The following is a 23,431-nucleotide window of genomic DNA, read 5'->3' as shown; positions in this document are numbered from 1 at the left end:
ATTAATCGAAATGGTTTTTAAAAATATTTATTTTAAAGCTATTCCGTCTACAAAAGCTGAACTGTGAAAATTTAAAAACAATATATTAGCTTTGAATTTCCCGCGTTGGCAAATTGTTTCAATGGGGGCACTCCACAGATGGCGGTAATTTTAGTGCCACTTTTTTTGTATGAGGTTGGTATTCTTCTCCTGAGTAAATATGTTCCTTGACATACATACTTCAATATTATTATTATTATTAAAATGTATATGTCATTGACTTATAAAATAGGCAGACGGTATCTCGCTGTCAAACAACTGGCGCCGAGAATCTATTTAAGTGTGAAGTGTAACCTCTTTAATCCGGCCCTATCGCAAAATTCATTATTAGCAGATACCTACTAACTATGGACTACCTCCCTGCCAAATTTCATCTTTGTGCGTAAAGCGGCTTTCGAAATTTCGTGAGAATGACCTTTCGCATTTGTATATTATGAAGACTAGCTGACGACCGTACATTATTTTCCGCGTTTTGGCCACATTTATGATCGGTGCTTTGCTATTGCTCCTATCTTACACATAAACGTATTAATGAAAATGGCTTTGAACTTTCCAAAGATTTAATTTATTTGGTCTGTGTTTTCCATAGACAAATGTTTTACAAAGTAATATTTATAGATATAGATTCCACGACCATGGTCCATGGACCTCTGAAATTAAAAATAATACTGTCAAAACAAACGATTTTTGATTTCGAGCCGTTCTTTTAACTCTTTACAATTTATTTAGTGATGACTGTGGTGAATTAAGAAAATATTAAAAGTTAATTTTAACAGAGATGAATCGTTTTCTAAGTAACTTGTTTGCCCGAAGATTCCAATGCAACACGAAAAATAACCTACACACTTCAGGGCAGGATTTCGCATGGACCAAATCTATTTTGCCTAAAAGTTTTATTCAAAATAATCAAAAAATATATCCTCCTCAAGAAATAGGGGAAAATCCAAGACCTGCAGTAATCATAATTATTATTTTTTTAGTTTATAATAATTATTTTATTACGTGTAAAATTAATTAAACCTTATCTAAGCTTATAAATTGATTTTTTAAGTTTGAAAGTTTCGGATTCTCGTTTATTAAGTACAACTTTAGACCAATCAATTAGGGTACAACCTATGTGTAACTTCTGCACAACAAATCTCTGTAGTAGTAAACTTGTTTTGCTAAAACATTTACTTCAAAATATCTACTCATAAAATGATTAAACTTTATTTGTTGCAGTTTATATGTCATCAGAAAACTAACATTAAATACAGCCATGAGAAACTTTGGTATATAGCATGTTTTGTTAGGGGAATGACAGTCGATGAAGCTGTAAAACAACTCAGTTTTGTGAATAAGAAAGGAGCCAGTTTTGTAAAAGAGACAATACTTGAAGCACAAGACCTTGCTGTCAAACAACATAATGTTGAATTTAAGAGCAATCTTTGGATAGGTATTGTACATTTTTATACGTTAAGTGTATAGTCATTTTCATGAAAGAAGTCTAGCGGCTAAAAACTGAACTTAAATTGACAGTGCCTTACACAAATGACAATAAGACAGACATTACCAATGACAATGTGCATCATAAAGACATTTGCACCACATCTGGGGGACTTCTTTTATGAAAAGGACTACTCTTACTATAAGAAAAGGACTAAACTTAATTATTTATTAAATATAAAATAACACAAACAGAAGGTTCTAATTAAAATTAACGTCTTAAATAGTGTGATTATAATAATAACATTCTTTTGTGTGTATGTTGTGCCTAGTCTGCTCTGAACATCAGGCATTTTGTTGCACAGAAACAAAACCTTATCCCAGCTAGGTTAATAATAGCAAAGTTTGATATGTTACAACATCAGAGTGGACTCAAAATTTGGTGTGAACTATATTATGTTAAGTTAACCAACTTCAAAACATAAACATACTCACATATTTTCTACCTACTGACCACTTTAAAGGAGGTACCAAGCCAGTGATATATTTGTTAAGGATTAACTTATGATAAAGAATTCTGTTTTTCAGGCATTCTTACATATAGCACATCTTACTAAACCTCTGCATTTATTATTGTAATGAATAGCTTGATTAAATTGGGAGCATAACTTAATACAAAAAATATTTTAATGTTTTAGCGGAATCATTTTCTGGCAAAGGTGTTCATATTAAAGGGATAAGAAGACATGCAAGAGCCAGATTAGGTGAAGTTCGTTATCAGTATAGTCACTACTTTGTACGCCTAGAAGAAGGAAAACCACCTGAAGACTATTTTAAAAGGAACCCATTAACTGCAAAACAGCAATTGGAGAATTGGTTGGAAGGAATGAGGAAGAGAAAAATTATCAATTCTTTTTAGTAATATTTTTAATTTTTAGTAACAATAGATACTAGTGACCTGAACTAATGGGTTTTAATTATAGATTTAATCTAATTACATAAATTACATTTACATTATTTATCAATGTCACTTGATCTATGCCTCTATACTGCTTAGTGCTGGCGAATACCACATATAATTTTTCCTGCTTGTGTCCAATACCATATGACCTAGAATGAAATTCAATAATTTTTGTTTTTTATGTTAATTGTTATAGAATGTAATTATATATATCATAATTACTAATAATAATTAATGTATTCAAATAAATTAGTATTTAAATCAATAATTAAAAGGTTTTACCAAAATCCCTTGGTTATCACAAATAAAGTAAGTAATAGAAGAATTTACCATAAAGTCTAAAACGAAATAAAAGGAATTACCAAAGTCCCAAAATCATTAGCTACAAAATTTTATTGACATAAAAACAAAACAAGTTACTATTTGATCAATTATATACTGCATTGTATATTAAATATATTGGATAAAAATAAAACAAGCAGGTTGTAAAAATACTTGGAATATATTTAAGTATATCTTAATATGTATAAAAATATTTGTAAAAAAAAATTCAATAATATAAGATAAATGAATACATTCAAAGATCATGAAAATAATACATAATTATCCTCGAGTATTAAAAATACTTTTAATAATTATTAACTAATATATTAAGCACATACTGGCAAATTCTATTTACTTATACTAATAGCTTTTAAAATTGTGACAAAATGATCATACACTCAATGATGTTCGCGTTTCTGGTTTCTTGGGCACATAGCCATATAGGAAGATAGATCCTATAACAAGTACAGCTCCAGCAGCAAACTGTATTGTTATATGAAAGTCAAATATGTATATTGAAGCTACACACGATATAATGATGGCTACAGAAGTCGCAAATCCTTTCAGGATATTATCAGCATATTTAACTACAACTGCAACTAAAAGACCACCAGCTGCATTAAGTGCAACCAAATACCATACATATCCATCAAAGCCTTTCATCAAATCTGTGATTGTACCAGTTTTTATAACATGTGTAATTATTCCAAAAGGTATAGATGCCAAACTTAGCTGTACGTTTCTCATCCATACCTGTAGACAAAAATTAAGATTATACCTTTATGCTATAAGACTAAAGAAGTATGGAGGGTTTCGATTTATTATTCTTTAATATAAAGACCATCAATCTCCTATTAAAGTGGATGCACAATCAGCAACCAAAAACCGTACCCACTCAATGAGTGCCAAACACACTCAATTCAAGTAGTCGCATTTGCAAATTTAACCTGAAACTCAATACTTAATTGAATTTGCTCTGAATTTGGGATTTTATTAAATATTGGACTATATTTAAAAGCCGTTAGGTATAATTTTCTATACCAATAATTCTAAAACTCTCAAAGCAAAATTGGCCAGTTTTTAAGTGAAATTTTTTACATGATTGTGCGTCCTTCTAATATAATAGGTGAATTATAAAGACTGAATAATTATTGTCATAAAACATTTGGGTAATTGAATAACTAAAGCGATTTTATACATATAATAACTCTTAAGATAATCTGCAACCATAAATATGTTGTTGGAACATTTTTGGGTATAAAAATGGCATGTTGCTCTAATGTTATGTTTACCAGTAAAACTCCTGTTTAAATTGGTTCAGCAGTTCCACAGATTAGTCCGGACAGACAGGCAGACAGACAAAAAGCATGTGTAATCTCTGTCTGTCTGCCTATCTGTCCATGATAATATAAATAATTATGAGCACTAGAGAAAACATATTTATTATTTAAAAATTTGTTTATTGTTATTGATTATGAGTATGCAGTTCAGTATTTTATTTCAAAGCAAATCACTTCTTTACAATGAGTAATAATTGAAGCTTACCGATATGTCAGATTCCTTGAGAACTTTTTCAAAATATATGCCAGCAAAGCCAGATATAAAACAGGCTGCAAGGGCTGCTCCAAAACCAAGCAACTTTGATTGCTTGCCCAAGTTTTCTGAAGGTTTAGTTTCATTCTCCCCACTGGGTGTCAATTGCACTAATATAACACCAGCCACTAACAATGCCAGAGCACCCCATTGCCATTTTTTTAATCTTCTCTTTAAAACTAATACTGCAAAAAATGCAGTTGTAAGTATCTTAAGTTGATATGTTATCTGGAAGAAAATAAATGTTTGAATATTCTATGGTAGGTATAAATATTTTTTAATTTTAGATATTATAATTTAAATTTCAAAAAGACAAGTATCTACAATAATATTAAAACTTTAAATTAACTACCTACTTTTTATATTTAAAAGAAATAGAAATATTATACTATGTACTAAAAAATAAATAGTATAATGGCAATACTTTACCAATTTAAACAGATTCTGAGGAATCATACAACCCCTAAGTCTTTAGATTTATTTTTAATTTAGTACATTTTCCTTGGTCTTGGCATAACTTAAGAACGACTTAAGTGATTCCAATCATCTTGTTTTTTTAATACTTCAAGAGGTTTCTTACAGAAGGGAAAATTAAAACTTTGCTCACAAATAAAATGTTTGCTACTCATTTACAGCTTAACAGTCGAACAGATCTGGATGAATTTTTGCACTGCAATAGACTGGTACAAGCGCAATGGACAACACCACCTGGCCAAGAGCGAAAAATGCCCTGACTAAAGAAGACTGGTTTCAAAACCATATACATACTCTTGAATTGAGAACCTCCTGATTTTTTTAAAAGTTGGTTAAAAATACATGTACAAAATAATCAACAAATATAAATAGGTAGTAAAGCCGTGATAGCCCAGCAGATATGACCTCTGACCCAATACTGGAGGATGTGGTTTTGAATTGGGTCCGGGGCAAGTACCTCCAACTTTTCAGATGTGTGCATTTTATGAAATTAAATATCACGTGTCTTAAATGGTGAAGGACAAACATCACGAGGACACCTGCATACAAGAAAATTTTCTTAAGTCTTAGCATTGCGTCAGCCAATCTTCAATGGGCCAGCGTGGGTGGACTATTGGTGAACCCCTCTCATTCAGAGAGAAGACTCGACCTCAGCAGTGTGCCAAATAATCCTGATAATTATGAATAGGTATTTAGATATAGTTTAAAGATAAGTGAAAGTACCTGATATGTAGCTGCATCTAAATTGGACACTGATACATACAATAAATTGTTTTGTATTACATACAAAAATGATGGTACACAAACACGGAGAGTATCCTTAATATTTAATATGACTGTAGTGTACATGGTCCGGAGTCCACTTTGCAAACCCCCTGATTCTTTCATTACAAGTACAAAACATATGGCTAACTTTAGTACTTCTGCTACAACTACAGCTGAAATTACAAAAGAAAATATACACTCCAAATTAAATTTTAAAATGCAATATAGTGAATTTTCCTTTAAATGATAAAATGTGTTTTGAAACCTGCTAGAGATTGGATCTCCCATAGAAGTTTGAGAAGCATGGCAATATACACAATGAAGAAATAGACCATGATATAAGAACTTAATCAAAAGTAATTTGTACCTGCTGTCGGTGCAAACATTTCAACTTGTCTTGTACGTGAATATCTCATACTTAAACCTAATGCTGCATTTTGGATAGTCAATATGGCAAGACTAACATATTTAATATATCCTGAAAAAAAAATTAGTTATTATCTAACATATTCATTTTAAATACTACAATAACAGCTGTTTGTAAAAAACTAGCAGATATCCATGACTTTTCAGTTTGAATTCTAGTTTTATACATAACCTGCCAAAATTGTGTCTTTTGTAGGATAGAAAATGGTCTATGTATTAAAGCTGTGTTTAATCTATTTAAAATTTCAGTCAATAAAGTTTAGAGTTTATAATTTAAATTTTATTTACAAAGATTAACTATTAATTAATTTTAGCCTAGTATTCCCATGTGAACAGTTGAAACCGGGTGTCTTTTCTTAAGCATTCTAAACTTGATACATAATATCTGCTGTAACACTTTCCTCAAGAATTTACTATCTATAATAAACAAATTGCATAATAAAAAGAAACTCAATTAAAAAATTTAATTATCTTATCACAGTTTACAAACAATATGTTACATTTTCCATTAATTAGATGATAGGGATAGTGTACAAAATTACTTATCAGTTGATTATTATCGATATCATCAGTAAAAATGTAATTGTAAAATTATATTAGTAATAACTCAACAAAACCTATATTCAAACTATTAATTCCTACAGGTGGTTTGGTAATTACCACTAAGTTAAGTTAAAATATTATTTAAAAATAATCATGTTTAACTCACCATATTTTACTCTTTTATTAGGAGAATAATTTTGAGATTTTTTTGATACACTATCCATATCCTTTTCTTGTAATTGTGTTTCTGCAGTCACTGTTTCTTCTTCTTGACTAATTTCTTTTTCTTGGCCAATTTCTTCTTGGCCAATTTTGTCGTGTGTCGCCGCTTTCTCCTGGAGATTGATGTCATCTATTGACTTCATAGGAACTACACACTGTTTAATACCACTAGACAATAATAACAAAAAAAGTAAACAGAATGGCAAGGCATACAACAAATCAAGAACCATGCAATTTTCCCGTTACCTGTTACAAATTATACAATTATAATATTACAATTCAATAAAAAAATTTCAATTTATATTTCAAAAAAAAACTTCACAAATTTCAATTAAAGTAGATTACAATTAAATAGCACTAAGTAATGGAATACTAAAATAAAAGTACAAATATATAATGTAAATATATTTAATAGCTGATTCTTATAAAATGAAAAGTAACTAATAAATTAATGAAAATAATGTGAAATATTCTTACCTGTAGATTTGTAGGCACTAAAGAATTTTATTGGGGTTTAGCAATATTGTATTATGCATTACTTGTGACTAGTAATTTATAAATATTAATTAAATTAATTAAGCCCACTAAGAAGTGTCAAGTGAGAACTTTATTAATATTATTAATAAAATCAAAATGAAAAATTGTAAACGTTGCAGTAAGTTTATTTTACTCACAGAGTACAACACGTACAACCACAGATTAATAGATACTACATATAACCAAGGAACATATTTCGTATAACGGAACGCCAAACGGAATCGGAAGCTGACACCGGTTATCAACACAACACAAACGTCAAAATATGAAGGAGTACAGAGCACAGACGACTAATAAAGGTACAGAGAACAATAATCATAGAGTGATGAATACTATATAACTAAGGATGAATACGTAAAAAAGAAAAATATTATTTTAAATATGACATTAATTTCACTGTCAACAGAACAGACATACTACCACCTTACCGTTACCTTGGAGTATTCTCTACTAGGCTACTAGGGTTTCGCTTTTAAGTCGTCCGAGTTCCCTGTAATTCAGATGCTATTGTAAGTGCATTGATGAATAAACGGGAGGTTAAATTGCTTCGTAACGTAACGCGTTACGGTGCCACTCTGTTTAGCTTCACTTTATGCATATATCAGCAGGTTTAATTTATAACTTGTTGAGCGTCCCGTTTAAGTTATCACATTTTTTTTCATTCAGTAGGAAGTCATTAAAACTAGAAAAAATTAAATACAATAATTTAATTAATTTTCTACATAATATATTTTAATGTTGGTAATTACATCTATACATCATTAGCAAAATCAGCTGGATTCTTCCTTGAAAGTCTGTGTTGTTCCCTTTCCACTCCTTCATAGATCATATATGCAACAATAAAGGCTGTAATGGAAATATTTAATTAGTTATGTTTATTTATTATTTATTCCTATCGCTGTTGTTACAAGTTGCTTGATTGTGGGTGGTATTAACATTCATTATTTATGTTTTTGTGGAGGGAAGCTATCAGTGTTGGTATAAATATTGGTATTTGATGATAGTTAGTATAAATATTGATATCAATGTTGGTATTTGATGACTTGAGTTTAGTTGGTTTTTAGGCAATGTGGATACCGACACGCTGCCAGTCGCGTTAGTGATTCTGTTTTGTAGGTATTGTAATTTATTGATCTTAAATTGTTTAAGTGTGCACGGAGAACATGTTGTGCAGGGAAGGTGAGTGTACACATACATGTAATTTTTTTTTTTTTAAATTTTTAAGTTGATAAGAATACAACAGAAAACCAAAGCTAACTAATCCTAATAGGTATACAAATAATGCACATGTGGAATGTTGGCAAGAATACTGGCTGCATTTCCCAGCTGCACATAAGTCGGAGAAATTTTTTGGCACTGTGAAGTATTTAAACTTTTTTAAAATCATCTAATATACATTTGTAATGTTAAACTAGAGAACAATTAGTAGTAGACTTGATTTCTACAAGTAATAGTCACAATCCAAAATAATGATGACCAATTTAGTTTAATATGAGGTCTACTTTTAAAAATATGTACCTATTTATCTTTATAAATAAAAATAAAATGCTGTTCATTAGTCTTGCTAAAACTCGAGAACGGCTGAATGTATTTATTTTATTTTGGTCTTGAAATGTTCGTGAAGCTATAGTGAAGGTTTAAAAGGTGAGAAAAAATAGAATAATTTTAGGGAAAACCATAAAACAACCAGGTAGGGTAGGAGCAGGGTAGGAGTAGGGTAGGGGAAGGGTAGGGTAGGGGTAGAGTAGGGGTAAGGTAGGGGTAGAGTAGTGTAGAATAGAGATAGGAAAGAAGAGTACATGAGGCAAAACAAAGCATGACCGAGTCCGGTAATAATAATAATAATTACCAAATTTGGATAGGTAGGGAGAACAACACGAGCAGAGAAGGGGAGTGTTGATCGATTGCAAGGAAATCCTTAACCCTACATCCAGTAGCCACAAGTTCTGGACTTTGCTCGGTGTTTTTCTCTCTACCACGCGATGGACCTGCCACATGCACGGTGAATCCATGGAATGCTAAGATATTTGTCTAGTCTCTCTCTTATTTAGAATGTTCAATGTAAATGAAAAAATTATTAAGGATACTATTTGAAGCTTTACATACAGTCAATTTCTATAGTTTCTATGTTAGTCTCAGAATAAAGAATGATACAGAATGAGTCTTTATTTATTAATTGATATACCAACAATGACAAATGTGATATTAGTAATAAACCACCTAATTTACTTTTAACAAATTATTAATATTTTTTAAGCAAAATATTTTACACAAATGTTCAAATACCTAGGTGGGTGAAGATATACATGGATATCATTAAAAATATGATATTTCAATTTGGTTATTTATTTTGAAAGGATTGTATAAATCCAATGTTGTTAAAAATCACATTTTGATTTTATATTTAAAAATTTTCTATAAGTTCAACGAGTAAGTAACGAGAAAACGTCATGCTTTATTGCTTAGAGCGTTGAAAAAAAATAACAAGTGCTTGGTTCGAAAATTAAAATTTGTCTTTTTTTTTAAATGTTAAAGCCACTAACTCAAAACAGCAGCAAGGACCTAACTATTACACTTAATTGATACAACATTGTTAAATATATACCTGGAGCAACTCTGAAAACACTTTCACGAAATCTGCGGAAGATGTTTGGTAAGCCATTAGATATAGCGCCTGCATATGCACGTTGTTCATGAGGTGACAATCTATATGTAATTAATCCTCTTATTTTCGCAAGTTCTCCGAAATGCTTTCCCATTTTCAAGAATTTAAACTATTCGTAAATTGAGAAAAAAATTATTATGTAACTCTTTCCACCGCTGAACCACTGACCAGATCACAGTGTTACCAACTCTCCAAAGTTTATTTATCCCTAAAGTTTGTGTCAAAAACCCCTAAAATCGCCTTAATTATTGAGTTGTCCCCCTAAAAATATAAATTCATAATAATTTAGAAATAATATGATGTAATATGTTTCAAAAGTCAATATTTAATACAGACAAAATATTACGTCTTTATCTGAAGATTCATATTTTTTTGAAATCATACATGTTGACAATGAATAAATTTAATATAATATTTTTTTTTATTCGATGAAAATTGCCGCCAGTTGCTTCAGAGTGGTTGTAGAATAACGTATTATATATCGTTATAAGTCGCTAGGTAGAGAAAGAAATATTAAAATTATCATCAATTTAAAAATATTAAAGAGGCAAAAAATCCCTGAAAATACCCCTAAAAATTTCAGACTCCTAAAAATATCCCATTTCACTTATTTGCCCCCTAAATCTGGGGGAAAACCCCTAAGTTGGGAACCCTGCCAGATCACCAAAGATTACAGTGTATTATTGGAAATAGATATGCTACTAACTTTTTTCGGAACGCCTGTGATAGCGCCATCTAGTAACTAGCTACAGTATTTTTAGTATAATATCCATTATGTTATAAATTATTTATTATTCTACTCCAACTGAGCCCGCTGCTGCCTCGACGCAGCATAGCGAGAAATCGCAGTTCGCGCGGGGCCACCGGTGCTAAATACAAAAGTAAACCTGTAGGCCTATTGGCCTCAACCCCGGGAGGGGTTGAAAGAAAACACCGGGGGAGAAAGATCCCCGCGACACGCCCGGGCAAGGAGGCCTCGAGGCCCGTACCCCCGCCCCGTGTTACACGGATCGGAGAAGACCCGACGTCTATGTTATAAAAATAATTATGCATATTTTTGTAAAGGAGAGAGATTTTTGATTTTGTAATAGTTGAAGAATTGAGAAATTCTTGATTAAACTGAATTTCCAATTGAGAAAAACAAAAAAAAAAGACAAAAAGTTTTCACCCGGGCTCGAACTCAGGATTATTAGATCGTACCTTTGTTTAGCACCACTAGGCCAAATGACTATGTGGAACATTTTTGAAATTAATGTGCACTTACTGTCTTTCTTTAATAATCCCTTTGCTCTAGAAATACAAACACATTCTTCCTATTCACACCATTATCCACACGCGTCAAAATTAAAAGGATAAATAATTCTTTTTTTTCAGTTTTTTTCCGTACTTACACGGTTTAAATCTCTAAAAACATTGTAATACATACACACCTTATGTAATTGAATTTACTATCCTGGAATTTTAAATCTAGGATGTAGATGGCGCTGCTTCATAAAGATTTCAAGTTCCCATGGCATGCAGACCACAAAGAGTAAATTAATATAATGGGAATAGACCACCAGATCACAGATTAATACAAGGAACATATTTATACAGACCACCACAGAAACAGACGACATTCAACAAAACCTTAGACCATTAATAACTGTACGTGGTTCGCTAACCGTTACCCCTCTGGTAAAGATCAAAAATCTATGACCTAATGCGTTTATAAAAACTGTTGCTACAGATGTTTCATTGTTGTAATCGTTTTCGTCGTGTAAGGAGCTCCCTAAAAATGCCGGTTTGTGTAGTTAAATGGCTTAAAAAACGGCCAAAAACTTGTAGTTTAGTAAAAGATGGAGTAACGTTTCATTTGAAAGTATTTAAACCTTAATTTTATCAAATTTTTAATAAAAACAATTTATAAAAAGAATCGATTCTTTTGACGAAACAGCCAAACATCGATCAGTAATCGAATATTCTATGTATTTAATCTGTGGATAGTCTAAGTAATGTCACAGTAAATATGCAAGCAGTAGTTTGACTTCATACTAGAGGTCGAAACGCGAGCTATACCTCAATTTCAGAATTTTATTATACGAAAAACGGAACGCGTAGCCTTCAGCCGCGCACTGTATTGTGGCCTGGCCTTCGGCCGGGAGTTTATGATACAGCCTTCGACTGTGACTACGGCTGGGCATTTTACCCAATCAAAAAAAAGCGGGGATTTGTAATATGGCCTCTGATCGTGGCTACGGCTGGGCATTTTTCCGATGCACAGAAAACGGAACGCGCGGCCTTCGGCCGCTCACCGTATTGTAGCCCTACGGCTGGGCACTTTACGCAGACACAATTAATTGCACGCCGGCCGTCGGCCGGGGGTTGGATAGGGCCTCCGACGATGGCTACGACTTTGCATTTTACCCAAGCACAAAAAACGCGCACATTATTCTACACCGGCCTTCGGCCGGGGCTGTGCTTTTATAGTTTTTATATATAAAACATACGAAAATATAAATAGAAGGGGCGACGGGGTCGAAAATGTACATCGATTTTCAGGCGGACGAAGTCGCGGGCATCTGCTAGTTTTATTATAAATTTCATTAGGTACTCTAAATTTTCAAATCTGAAGTAGTGATACTCTCAGAGATCTGGGCAAATAGGTAAAAAATTGGTCAATTACATAATTAACACAATTTTTCTTTCAACCGTCTGTCACTTAGCGTTATGATAGAAATTTCTGTTCAAAATTCCTCTTTGAGAGTGAATGATGTGAGGTACTATTTTTTTACCTATACAGAACAGGACATCACTATGACAATAAATATGGTATTATTATTTTACAAATTGACATTAGCATCTGTCAGAAAATTCGCAGGATTAATGATCATACTATAGTTCAAACCACATAATTATTTTAGTCGAGTATGGACCATTTTTGGATTTACCGCCCACAACTCGGTCGTACTCGACTATAAAATAGTATTGATTTTTTTTCAATTCCTTTTCCATCGTGATATTGACAGCTAGAATGACATTTGACAGGTGACATTGACAATTGACATGACCAACTATCATTGAATTGAATGAAATCAAGATTCTACTTCTGTTGAAAATTGATAGTTAAACTTACTGTAAATTTATGATTATTTAACATTAATATTATCGCCATATAAATATTGCGCATACGATGTGCCGCGACCTAGTATAGTCAGTAATAGTGTTGAAGATACAAGCGATACAAGCTGCGTCTACAAATATTACATTTGAAAAATGTCTCGAATTTGTGATCCCGCTGGTCATAAATATATTCCAGTAGAAGTTGAAGAGTTGGATATATATACAGGAATTTATGAAATTCTTTCTGCTATTAGACCAGAGTGGCCTCAGGGAAACATTAAATTTAAGGTCGTTTATAGTTTCTCATTTATTGAGTGTAGTGTTGGTATAAATATGCTCTATTTATCATATAAAATTGCAGGTGTTTACCGATGGAATTACTAATAAATTAGTTGCGTGTCAGTTGGATTCTGTTAATAGTTCTGAAAATAATAAGAACATTGTGCTTGTGAGAATATACGGAAACAAAACTGATTTACTTATTGATAGAGATGCTGAAGTCAGGTAACTTTTATATTTATTTTTCTAATTTATCTACAATTATAAAAAAAATATATGGTCATTGATCCAGTGGGTTTTTTACAAAAAATATGTTTGAAATTATTTAGTACAGTTTGTCTATAAATCTTAAGCCCTCATTAGCATTTAACAAACGTTAAAATAGTGTTGAAATACAACAAAAGCATTCCCTAGTACTTGTTCACACAACAGCGTTTTTAGCTTTTTTAGCATCTGTTAAAAAACTCTTGTGCATTTTATTTCACTATAAATAGTATTTTGTTACTTGGAGGGAATAAAGAAATGTTTAACTAACAAACATTTTAATTAATATCTTCTATTACTGGCCATTGTGGCAGCTTTAAAGTTGGAATTTGACAATTAACATAGGTAGTACACCATAGGTGTCTAGGGCGTTTAGTAATCAACATCACTAAAATTTCCTAGAAACAATGTAAGAGCATTTGCACATGTTGAACACAGGTAGCAATCAACAATAACTATATACTAACAAAAGAAACAATAACATTAACAAAAATATTTCAAAAGAGTTTAGACTGTATATGAAATTTTTAATTAGATTCAAAAGTTTTAATGTGGTATTTTTTCTTTATATTGTCAATAAACAGCTCTTAATACAGCAGCTAAACCACTGTTCAACCAACACTAGACTAAAAATGTGACATGAATCTGTTTATAATGTCATCAAAGGGAATTCATTTAAAATGTCACAAACACAAACACATTTTCACAAAGCATTTTTGTGAATAATACCTTATATTTTAATAATACCTTAATATTTTTAGAAAAAAATATAGTATATCAAATGAGTTTTATTCTTCTTTTCTTAATAGTTCTTCTTCTTTCGTTTCATCTATTATTTTATTTTGATATTTCTCTTTTTCCTATTATTTTATTTCTAACTTCAAAAAAAAGAAAGGAGGAGGTTCTCAATTTGACACATATGCTTTTTTTTACATAGGATGTCACTAAAAACAATATTGATGATGATGATGACAATAGACATTAATAAATCTTTATAATACAAGTAGTGTGGTTAATGGTGTCTCATTATTCATCATCGTTAACAATCTATATTCAGCTCACTGTTTCAGATTTTTTATATTCAGATTTGAACCTTCTTCAAAATTCTTCTACTATAGTCTGGCAAGTTCGTTGATGACACTCCCATGATATGCGGGCGACGGGAGGGGAAGGACTGCGCGGGTATGAAGTTGCATTACATGGAGGCATTGCTACTCCCCTCCCGAACCGCGCGGACGCTCGGAAGTGTTACGAACGAACTTGCCAAGCTATAATGGTGTCTATTACATTTAATTTATTATTTTAGGAACATAACAGTGCTTAACAAAGCTGGATTGGCACCAAAAATCTATGGTGTATTTAAAAATGGTTTATCCTATGAGTATTACCCTGGTGTAACTCTAACCACAGAGACAGTAACTGATGTAAGGATATCACGTCTTGTGGCTCGACAGATGGCTAAAATGCACAAAATACAACTGGGTGAAGAGGTAATTTAAAAGTATATGTCACAACTTGAATGGTTTTCTTAAATATTGTTATACTGTCAAAATTGAATATAACAATATGAAAGGACCATATTTCTTTTGATGCTATTATGCAAAAGTTATTACACATGCCTAATTTGAATTTGTATTTTACAATAAGGCTTAAAATATATTTTGTAAACCTTCATAGATCAGAATATAAGAAAAATATTTCTTTTTGGTTTGTTAGAATAAATACCTACCTATGATAGTTGCTCCCAGCAAAACAAAAATTATAGCATTCATTAAAAAATTTCTTGGTCAAAAAAGGTCTTGAAATTTGATTAATTTATTTATGCAATTAAATCACTTTCTCAATTCAATGTTATAAAGTAAATTAAGTACATAGGTACCTATAATTTATAGTTATTTGTTGAACTAAATCAACCTAATGTAAAAAGTATTAACCAATCAGTATCACCCTTCAAAAGAATAGGTACTTAACAAATAGATTTAAATTACTTCTGGCGGGACAATTTTTCAATTGGATATGGCTATCATCTGGTTTATTATCTATTTGATGACAATAAAGTATGTTTATCATCTGTTTTAAAAGGGATAACTGACTGACAAACTATGTTTCTCATACATCAAGAATTTATAATTAGATAATTTTGTCAATACTCTGCTTAGATAAGATTAAAAAGAAATACATGTGTATTACAACACAATTGTCATATTACATATATGATTACCTTATCAATGTTTGTTCTAACTTTATTCTACAGATAAAAATGAATAAACTTAGTTACATTATTTTTTCCACTGAAAATTATCTGCTTTATGGCACAGTGGCGCATTGGTATGCGCAGTGGAATTATATCATGGAACTCCTGGGTTCGGTCCCCAGCTGGGCCGATTGAAGTTCTTGGTCCAGGTCTGGCTGGTTGGGAGGCTTTGGTGGTGTGCCTAGTTACCACCCTACCGACTAAGATGTACCGCTAAGCGATTTAGCGAACCCCTATGCTTTAACTAGCTTGAAAATTATAATTTATTTTTTATGTAAATTTAAAATAAAATAGTAATTTTTAATTATAGATACCAAAGGAACCAATGGTATGGGACAAAATTGAACAATTCCTAAGTTTAATACCTGAAAAATTTACAGACGCAAATAAACATGCCAGGTAAATATTATATTCTGTCTTTATTAATTAATGTAAACGTAATTAACCACTGTTAACACAGTATCACACTAGCGGATAGCAAGCGTTTTCAAACCGGAGCGGGCTCGCAACCATTAATATCTTGTACGATGTACGATCGTGTAATCAAAATCGTATGCAAAATTTACGATCTTTTCAAATCTTAGGCCCATCATCATAACGAACTATAAATATTAACTAGTCGACAAAAAATTAATCTGCTATGATTTCTTGGTTTGGAAAGAAAAATAAAAAAAATAAGCTATAGTTTTTTTAACTAGAAATCTGTGTTTTTTTTTAAAAATAAAACAGCTGTATTTCGCGTCAGAATCCATTTTGTTACTGAATGTACTGTACGTGATTAATTCGCTACAAAACCGCGACGAATACGTTGCGAATCCGCCACGCCTTTGCGCCCGCTCCGCTTTCCAACCACTGGCAAACCGCTAGTATGATAAGGCCCTAAAAGTTATCATACAAGATCTGGGATTAAGAAAATATAAATTGTGTCACATTATGACAACAATGTTATGATGCGTGCTAAAAAACAAAAATGTCTAACATTGGCGTGCACAATATAGTAGAACATTACAATATTCATGCTTGCCTTGAAGGTGTTTCTATTATTTTTATTTTGTTCCTATTTGCTTCATGAACGAAATCAAATTGGTGAAAAATTGCATCACTGTTAATACATTTTAGACTTAAATCCTTTTCCATAAAATACACAAGGCAAACTATTAGAATCTAATATATTACCTATACATATTCGAATCTCGAATGTTTTATTAAAATTATTCTTAAGTTATATGTGCACACTTTTCACAAGTATTTTAAAATTACAATACTTTTATGGACTGTTGTAGATTTACAAATAGTTTTGGATCAATAACAAGGCTCAGGATAGAATTTGAACGTCTAAAATCACACCTTATAAAAACAGAGAGCCCAATTGTGTTTGCTCACAATGATTTGCTTCTAGGAAACGTGATCTACAACGAATCTAAAGGGACAGTTTCTTTCATAGATTACGAATATGCCTCATATAATTATCAAGCCTATGATATAGCAAATCATTTTAATGAATTTGTTGGTAAGTATTTTAATATATTAATATTTAGAACAAAGAAAAAAATCGTGTTTACGTCTATTTTATCTACAATTTCATTTATACACTATCATTTACAATTTAATTTCATCAAAAACGTTGTTGTAAATTCAACTGTTTCATCAATCAAATTTTTCACTACAAAATTAATTATTTAAATTTTTAAAATACCTTTAAATTATATACTAAAGCATTCCCTGAAAAGTTTATACTTAACTACTAAATACGGAAAACCTCATCCTAATCGGTTCAGTAGATTTTAGAAAATCAATACTCAACAATATGTATGGGTCGTATTCTGAAACATATTTTGAAGTCGTTTTAAATACCTACTGTGAAAACCCCGAAACAACTAGCGGAGTTCACTGTCAATAGCTTGGCAATCAAATTAGGTATCGTATTGGAATTATTAACAATTTTAATAGGTATTTTTTCCTTATCTATGCTTCATGGACTTATCAATTGAGGCAGAACTTACGTATAAACATTATAACTTACTATTGATGCCAAGTTATCGAGTAGGTATAATAAAAAATCTTATAAATAAATCGGTTGGTTTTTTCATGTAATAGGGGCATCATGTTAAAACATAAGCTAATAGCGATATTTTATATTGTTATCACTTTATGGTCACGTCACGACCAGTGGCCGCAGCGAACAGTAGAGTGCTCGCCACGACATATCTTGATATCTCGTGTAGACAAATTATCATCTCGCGACCAATAGCGCCGAACCAGAAATATCGATGTGTCTATCGTTGCGTTGGGACGAAAAAAAGAGAGCGATATTTCCGGTTCGGTCACAATTGGTTGATTTGTCTTCACGAGATATGTCGTGGGCACGTGCACTTCTTAGATGCTAAAATGCACTGCCTACTCTAAGGAATTATTAGAAAAGTTTTTTTGTTAAATTACATGGGCAGTATTGCTATAACTGTGATATTATTCAAACTTTATGCAAATCTAACACCATTTTTTCGACCTTCGTCACGTTCCGTGCTCTAGTTACAAGGCAAAGGGCCATTATTCTCTATCTACCCTCTTGAATAGTTGGCGTGACGATGATTCTATACAAATATCGTGAAGGTGTTCTTTTTTGTGTATATGTAGATACAATAGAGATATCAAGGTCACTTTGTTTCAGATTTGAGACAAAAGAATTTTTTCAGGTATATCGATTGATAACATGGATTACAGCCGTTATCCGAGCAAAGATTTTCAAATGAACTGGATACGGGTGTATCTGGCTGAGTATTTGGATAGCCCGTCGCCGCCCCAAACGCAAGTTGAGGACATTTACAAAGAAGTACAACGCTTGTCTCTGGTGTCTCATTTTAAGTGGGGCATTTGGTCGTTGGTCCAATACGAGCTGTCCGCAATTGACTTCGACTTTGGCGGGTAAGACTCGCGTTTCTATTCCATGGAGATTCAAAATTCATTTATAGTTATTCACATATCTGTAAAGTATCTTCCACCGGTCCGGAAGGCAGGTTCAGCTGAGACCGGCAAGAAACTCAACAGTCGCTCTTTTTAAAAACAAATCATACAGTATTATAATTTACAAATGATAATAACATTACAACTTTTTATAGTTTTACTTCCTGTGTGAAGGTAGCAACGGCCTCCAAGCACCTTTATCATTAAGAAACTCATCAATGGTGTAGTAAGCTCGACTAAGTAATGTTTTTTAACACATTGCTTAAAGATATGCATTGGCAGGTCCATAACAGTCTTGGTGGTCTTGTTATAGAACAGTACAACCAAACTTAAAAAAGATTTTTTTACTCTTTGGAGACTATATTAGAGAAGAAATAACTAACTTATGTCCGTGTCTAGTAAGACAAGAGATTTAAAAATAACAGAGCTGTTTGGGACAAAGCTCGTCCAGAGAAGGGGTTAGGTACTACCACCATACTAACTTTTGCCGCTAAAAAGCATCGTTGCTGATTGCTGGTATAAACTGACTGTATCAAGCAAACATTGTCAGTTACCAAGCCCGCCAACCCTTATTGAAGTAGCTAGGCGGGCCTAAACTCTAATTCCCCTCGTAAGATGAGAAATTAGTACCTATCTATAATGGGTCATGAAAAAATAGGCTGATGATAAACAAAAGAGTTTGGATTTCGTTTTTACTAAACTTTCGGTGTAGGAAAGCCTGAAAATAGTGTAGAAATAAAAACCAACCAACTTGAATACTTCTAATGAAAACCATTATGTTTTGGTTATGTTTTTGTTGACTTTAGCAAGTACATTTAGCGGACATTTCGTTTTTGTCCACATCGTGTTTTGTGCATAGAAAAACATCGCTCTTTAGCATTTCTATTGAAACATTGTGAATTCTTGTAATTTTTTTTTCAGGTACGCGGAAATGCGGCTCAACAGATATTTTGAAGAAAAAAATGCGGTATTCAAGGAATTACTGTGATAAAATGTGAGACGTGAATAAAATTTTATAAAAAAATCAGAATTGCTGACAATGGTGACACGGTAGCAGTTCCATTGTTCACAAATCCTACAGGAATGTCTTTCCATTTTGTTAGGATTTGTGTACAATCGACGGTATAATATCATATTATGATGTATATAAGAATATTGTAAAGCTGTAATATAATATATTATGGTGTATAAAAGTACATAATAAATTTTAATCTATTATAACAACGTTACATTTGGCTGTTATTTTATTTTGTCTTAAACAAATACTGTTATATGAAATTCAAATTTAAAAATAACTAGGTATTCAAAACAATTAACAAAAAAAAAACATTCGATTGTAAACAAATAATTTCAGAACGACTGGACCGATATTGATGTACTCGTAGGTACGCATATGGGTTGTGGTAATTTTACTTTCACGTTTGATCTAGGAATTTTTTTTTGGATATTTTTCAAGGCACTCGGAATACCTCAATATATTTATAAAAATGAAAAGATTGTAGTTTTAATAATAATTGAAAGCCGTAGTTAACAGAGAAACCAATCCGCATTGTCCAGCGTGGTGGACTGTTGGCGTAACTCCTCTCATTCTGAGAGGAGTCTCGAGCTCAGCAGTGAGCAGAATATGGGTTGATAATGATGAATAAACAAACCTAAGCCAACATTCTGGCATGACGACGACTATCAGTTAATAAAATATGGGTCACAACGACGACGGCGGAGACAGAAGTCCGTCGGGCGGCGGAAGTCGGTATCTACACTGCACTCTTGCACAGTGTTGCCATACAGCCACATTATACATATAATATAATACCTTATTCACAGGATTAATCGCTAACTTACTTGAATTAAAACAACATTTTTACTTAAATTAAACATTTTCACCCTTAGATAACGGTTGGCCTAGGACTCTGTTACATTCACCCACTTCTCGTAAATTAATATTATTACAATATCTCTCCCTTTCGTTCCAAACACACTCCACCAATATGTGTTAAACGTCTTCTATTATATCACACTCTGTAGGTACACATGGGCGAATTAGATTTCCCAATTTGAGCAACTCAGCAATTTGCTAAAATTATGAGGTACCTAGTTATTTGAATCAAGTTTCGAAAGATCCATTGATATGGTTAAAAGTAAAACGGTAGGACGAAGTTAGAGAAGTTAGACATTGACTTGTATATAATGTAAACATATTTACAACGTGATCGCTTACGACAGATAAGAACAGAGATAATACTCGCTCGCTTTTTACTGCCTCGTTAAACTAAAATATTATCAAAATATACTATTTAGTTTCACCTTCATGTTCATAGTCATAGGGCATTGACCTCATAGAATAAGTAGGAGATCGATGTCATAGGGTCATACTTGCGTGAAATGGTACCTCATTGTTACAGCCAACATAAAACTGTTTTGGAGAATGAAAAACTAAAAGTCAATGTCGAAAGCAAAGCAAAACTGTCAAGATTATATATTAATTGTCAAGTAATTTCCTAAAATTATTTTTCTCTTCAAAGAATTTATTTAAGAGGATCGCCGGTAAGATTATTATATAAAAAATAAAAATATAGTAGGTAGGTATAGTGTCAGGACCACCATAGAACCACATAGCTTTTTAATGGAGGAGTTCCTGGCATAATCACAGCAGGAATACAGTTGGTGCGATCAAGGCTCTACCTTAGCCGTTTCTCGATTTCTATATGAAATATTTAATTGTTTTATAGACTCCTTTTTACGATTGATTTCGGTTTAAAAGGAGGTAGCTTTTACAAAAAATAATAAGTAATACCTATTATTTCTTAAGTATAGAAAATACTTTCACGGGACTCACCCGACTTGATATACCACTTACTTTGATATCTTTTTTCAAACCCTATGGTTTTTTAGTTTTCTTTGATAGGTGTGTGTCACAGGTGCTTTGATGGGGAAGCACTTCGGAGAATTGGCAACTATTCGAGGCATAATTTACTACACACTCTCACCGCATGAATTAAAACCATTTGCGGGAGCAATCAAACATGGTATCCCTAATTTCGTCCCCCGGATTTTGGACCGTGCTTGGACATGGGTACCCCGTAAGTTATTATCATCATTCATCGTCTTAATTTTCAGCCGATGGACGTCCACATGCTGGATATAAGCCTCTTGTATCTAGATACTATATTACTATGCTATCGACTTCGAAACATCGCAGGTCTTGAGTCGCTTGCATCCAGCGGCTTCTTGTAACCATGCCATCAGTCCACCGACTTTACTTTACCTATTTTTGACGGCCTTCGTGGGGCACTAGTATGTGCGGTAGATTTACAAGACAGAGGTCCTTGGTTCGATCCCTGGCTGGGCCAATTGAGGTTTTCTTGTTTGGTCTAGGTCTGTTGTTGATAGTCTATAGCTTGGCAAGTACATTCGTAACAATCCCGATGGTCCATGCGGGCCAGGAGGCGTGTAGCGATGAATGAGAAATCCACGACTGCTGATGAATGATGCACCTCACTTCCCGCACGCACGATTTCACACCCGCACAGTTTTTCCCCCGTCATCAACGAACTTGCCAGACTATAGGCAAATTTAAATAAATTGTCTGCTATTTGTCGCTGGATCTGTCGCTGGATCAGGGTGCACCACTAAGAGGTGAAGGTGGGAAATGGGATGGGACTACCCTTACACTCTATGTATCTATTATTATTATATAGTATTGTATCTATTTAGTAATGCTGGTTACGTACTACTTAATATGTGTAAAAATTTAAAAGCTTATGCTTCGTTTCCTCTCGAAGAAAATTATTTTCTGGTAGGTATATTTATAGTCGATATTTTGTTTCAGCTTTTGCACTGTCAATTATGTTATACAATTTCATAGAATCTAAATACCATCAACAACTACGAAAAGATCCAAGAGATTTTATGGACGAAACAGATCCCGGAATACCGGAAACAGATCCAGGAGTACCGGAAACAGAACCAGAACCGGAAACCGGACGATAAATGTCTAAAAAGAAAGTCTAAGGATTAAAACATCATTAGGTCTGGCCAACAATATTTAATTAAAAATGGGTTGACACTTCTAAAATAAATTTTGTATTTGACAAATTTTTGTTTCTTGAATTTATTTATACTATCTGTAGACCTTCAGTTTTATCTAATTATATTTAAATTAGTCAGTTAAACTGTGACTGCCTACAGACAAATTAGCAGCTGTTCAGTTCAAAACTAAACACATAAGTTTCAGAAATATCAACAAAACAGATATAGCAGATAGTCTTTATCTATCTTCCTACTTAATATTATAAACGCGAAAGTTTGTATAGATGTTTGTTACTCTTTAACGCCGCAACTACTGAACCGATTTGGCTGAAATTTTGAATGGAAATAGATTTTACTCTAGATTAACACATAGGCTTTTCATCCCGGAAAATCCATGTTCCCGAGGGATTTGTGAAAAACTAAATTTCACGCGATCAAAGTCGCGGGCGTTTAATATAATATTATTATAAAGATAGTGGTGTTATAATATTTAAACAAAATGACCACCAAGTCCCTTTAAATGATTTAGCCGCTTTTTCTCGAAGTAGGAAATGTAATAAAATAAAAA

The 23,431-nt window shown here is 32.5% G+C and overlaps 4 protein-coding genes across 5 annotated transcripts; 2 read left to right on the top strand and 2 right to left on the bottom strand.

Moving 5' to 3' along the window:
• The first annotated feature begins 688 nt into the window (after positions 1-688).
• Positions 689-2,427, top strand: LOC112053937 (39S ribosomal protein L22, mitochondrial). Its single transcript, XM_024093559.2, has 3 exons — positions 689-994; positions 1,261-1,474; positions 2,163-2,427. Exons 1-3 carry the CDS (start codon positions 818-820, stop codon positions 2,381-2,383), a joined length of 612 nt encoding a protein of 203 aa, XP_023949327.1. The 5' UTR covers positions 689-817; the 3' UTR covers positions 2,384-2,427.
• Positions 2,428-2,908: 481 nt separating this feature from the next.
• Positions 2,909-7,472, bottom strand: LOC112053936 (UDP-N-acetylglucosamine transporter). 2 transcript variants are annotated; one of them, XM_024093557.2, is made up of 6 exons: positions 7,250-7,472; positions 6,717-6,940; positions 5,949-6,059; positions 5,540-5,754; positions 4,295-4,570; positions 2,909-3,502 (listed from the first exon to the last, which is right to left on the bottom strand). In XM_024093557.2, exons 2-6 carry the CDS (start codon positions 6,913-6,915, stop codon positions 3,140-3,142), a joined length of 1,164 nt encoding a protein of 387 aa, XP_023949325.1. In that variant the 5' UTR covers positions 6,916-6,940; positions 7,250-7,472; the 3' UTR covers positions 2,909-3,139. The 2 variants fall into 2 exon arrangements, with proteins under 2 accessions (XP_023949325.1, XP_023949326.1); XM_024093558.2 differs by having other exon boundaries at positions 6,717-6,885; positions 7,250-7,470.
• Positions 7,473-8,001: 529 nt separating this feature from the next.
• On the bottom strand, positions 8,002-10,168 carry LOC112053938 (cytochrome b-c1 complex subunit 8). The gene is made up of 2 exons (XM_024093560.2): positions 9,915-10,168; positions 8,002-8,155 (listed from the first exon to the last, which is right to left on the bottom strand). Exons 1-2 carry the CDS (start codon positions 10,066-10,068, stop codon positions 8,061-8,063), a joined length of 249 nt encoding a protein of 82 aa, XP_023949328.1. The 5' UTR covers positions 10,069-10,168; the 3' UTR covers positions 8,002-8,060.
• A 2,855-nt stretch (positions 10,169-13,023) lies between these two features.
• On the top strand, positions 13,024-20,063 carry LOC112053946 (ethanolamine kinase). Its single transcript, XM_024093568.2, has 7 exons — positions 13,024-13,364; positions 13,438-13,580; positions 14,926-15,109; positions 16,184-16,272; positions 17,157-17,383; positions 18,567-18,795; positions 19,756-20,063. Exons 1-7 carry the CDS (start codon positions 13,230-13,232, stop codon positions 19,820-19,822), a joined length of 1,074 nt encoding a protein of 357 aa, XP_023949336.1. The 5' UTR covers positions 13,024-13,229; the 3' UTR covers positions 19,823-20,063.
• Positions 20,064-23,431: the final 3,368 nt, after the last annotated feature.

The sequence above is a fragment of the Bicyclus anynana genome, chromosome 6 (genome assembly GCF_947172395.1).
Source record: "Bicyclus anynana chromosome 6, ilBicAnyn1.1, whole genome shotgun sequence".
NCBI classification, from domain to species: Eukaryota; Metazoa; Arthropoda; class Insecta; order Lepidoptera; family Nymphalidae; genus Bicyclus; species Bicyclus anynana.
Note: the sequence above shows the minus strand (reverse complement) of the source record. Positions and strands in the feature narration are given on the sequence as shown.

Excerpts from the sequence above, each read along its gene's own strand:
- LOC112053946 (XM_024093568.2), top strand. The coding sequence starts at position 13,230 with ATGTCTCGAATTTGTGATCCCGCTGGTCATAAATATATTCCAGTAGAA. Across the intron at positions 16,273-17,156 it reads GACGCAAATAAACATGCCAG|ATTTACAAATAGTTTTGGAT; the intron begins GTAAATATTATA and ends GGACTGTTGTAG. Across the intron at positions 18,796-19,755 it reads ATTGACTTCGACTTTGGCGG|GTACGCGGAAATGCGGCTCA; the intron begins GTAAGACTCGCG and ends TTTTTTTTTCAG.
- LOC112053936 (XM_024093557.2), bottom strand. The coding sequence starts at position 6,915 with ATGAAGTCAATAGATGACATCAATCTCCAGGAGAAAGCGGCGACACAC. Across the intron at positions 6,060-6,716 it reads TAATAAAAGAGTAAAATATG|GATATATTAAATATGTTAGT; the intron begins GTGAGTTAAACA and ends TTTTTTTTTCAG. Across the intron at positions 4,571-5,539 it reads TAGATGCAGCTACATATCAG|ATAACATATCAACTTAAGAT; the intron begins GTACTTTCACTT and ends ATTTTCTTCCAG.
- LOC112053938 (XM_024093560.2), bottom strand. The coding sequence starts at position 10,068 with ATGGGAAAGCATTTCGGAGAACTTGCGAAAATAAGAGGATTAATTACA. Across the intron at positions 8,156-9,914 it reads TGTTTTCAGAGTTGCTCCAG|CCTTTATTGTTGCATATATG; the intron begins GTATATATTTAA and ends TTTCCATTACAG.
- LOC112053937 (XM_024093559.2), top strand. The coding sequence starts at position 818 with ATGAATCGTTTTCTAAGTAACTTGTTTGCCCGAAGATTCCAATGCAAC. Across the intron at positions 995-1,260 it reads GGGAAAATCCAAGACCTGCA|TTTATATGTCATCAGAAAAC; the intron begins GTAATCATAATT and ends TATTTGTTGCAG. Across the intron at positions 1,475-2,162 it reads TAAGAGCAATCTTTGGATAG|CGGAATCATTTTCTGGCAAA; the intron begins GTATTGTACATT and ends TTAATGTTTTAG.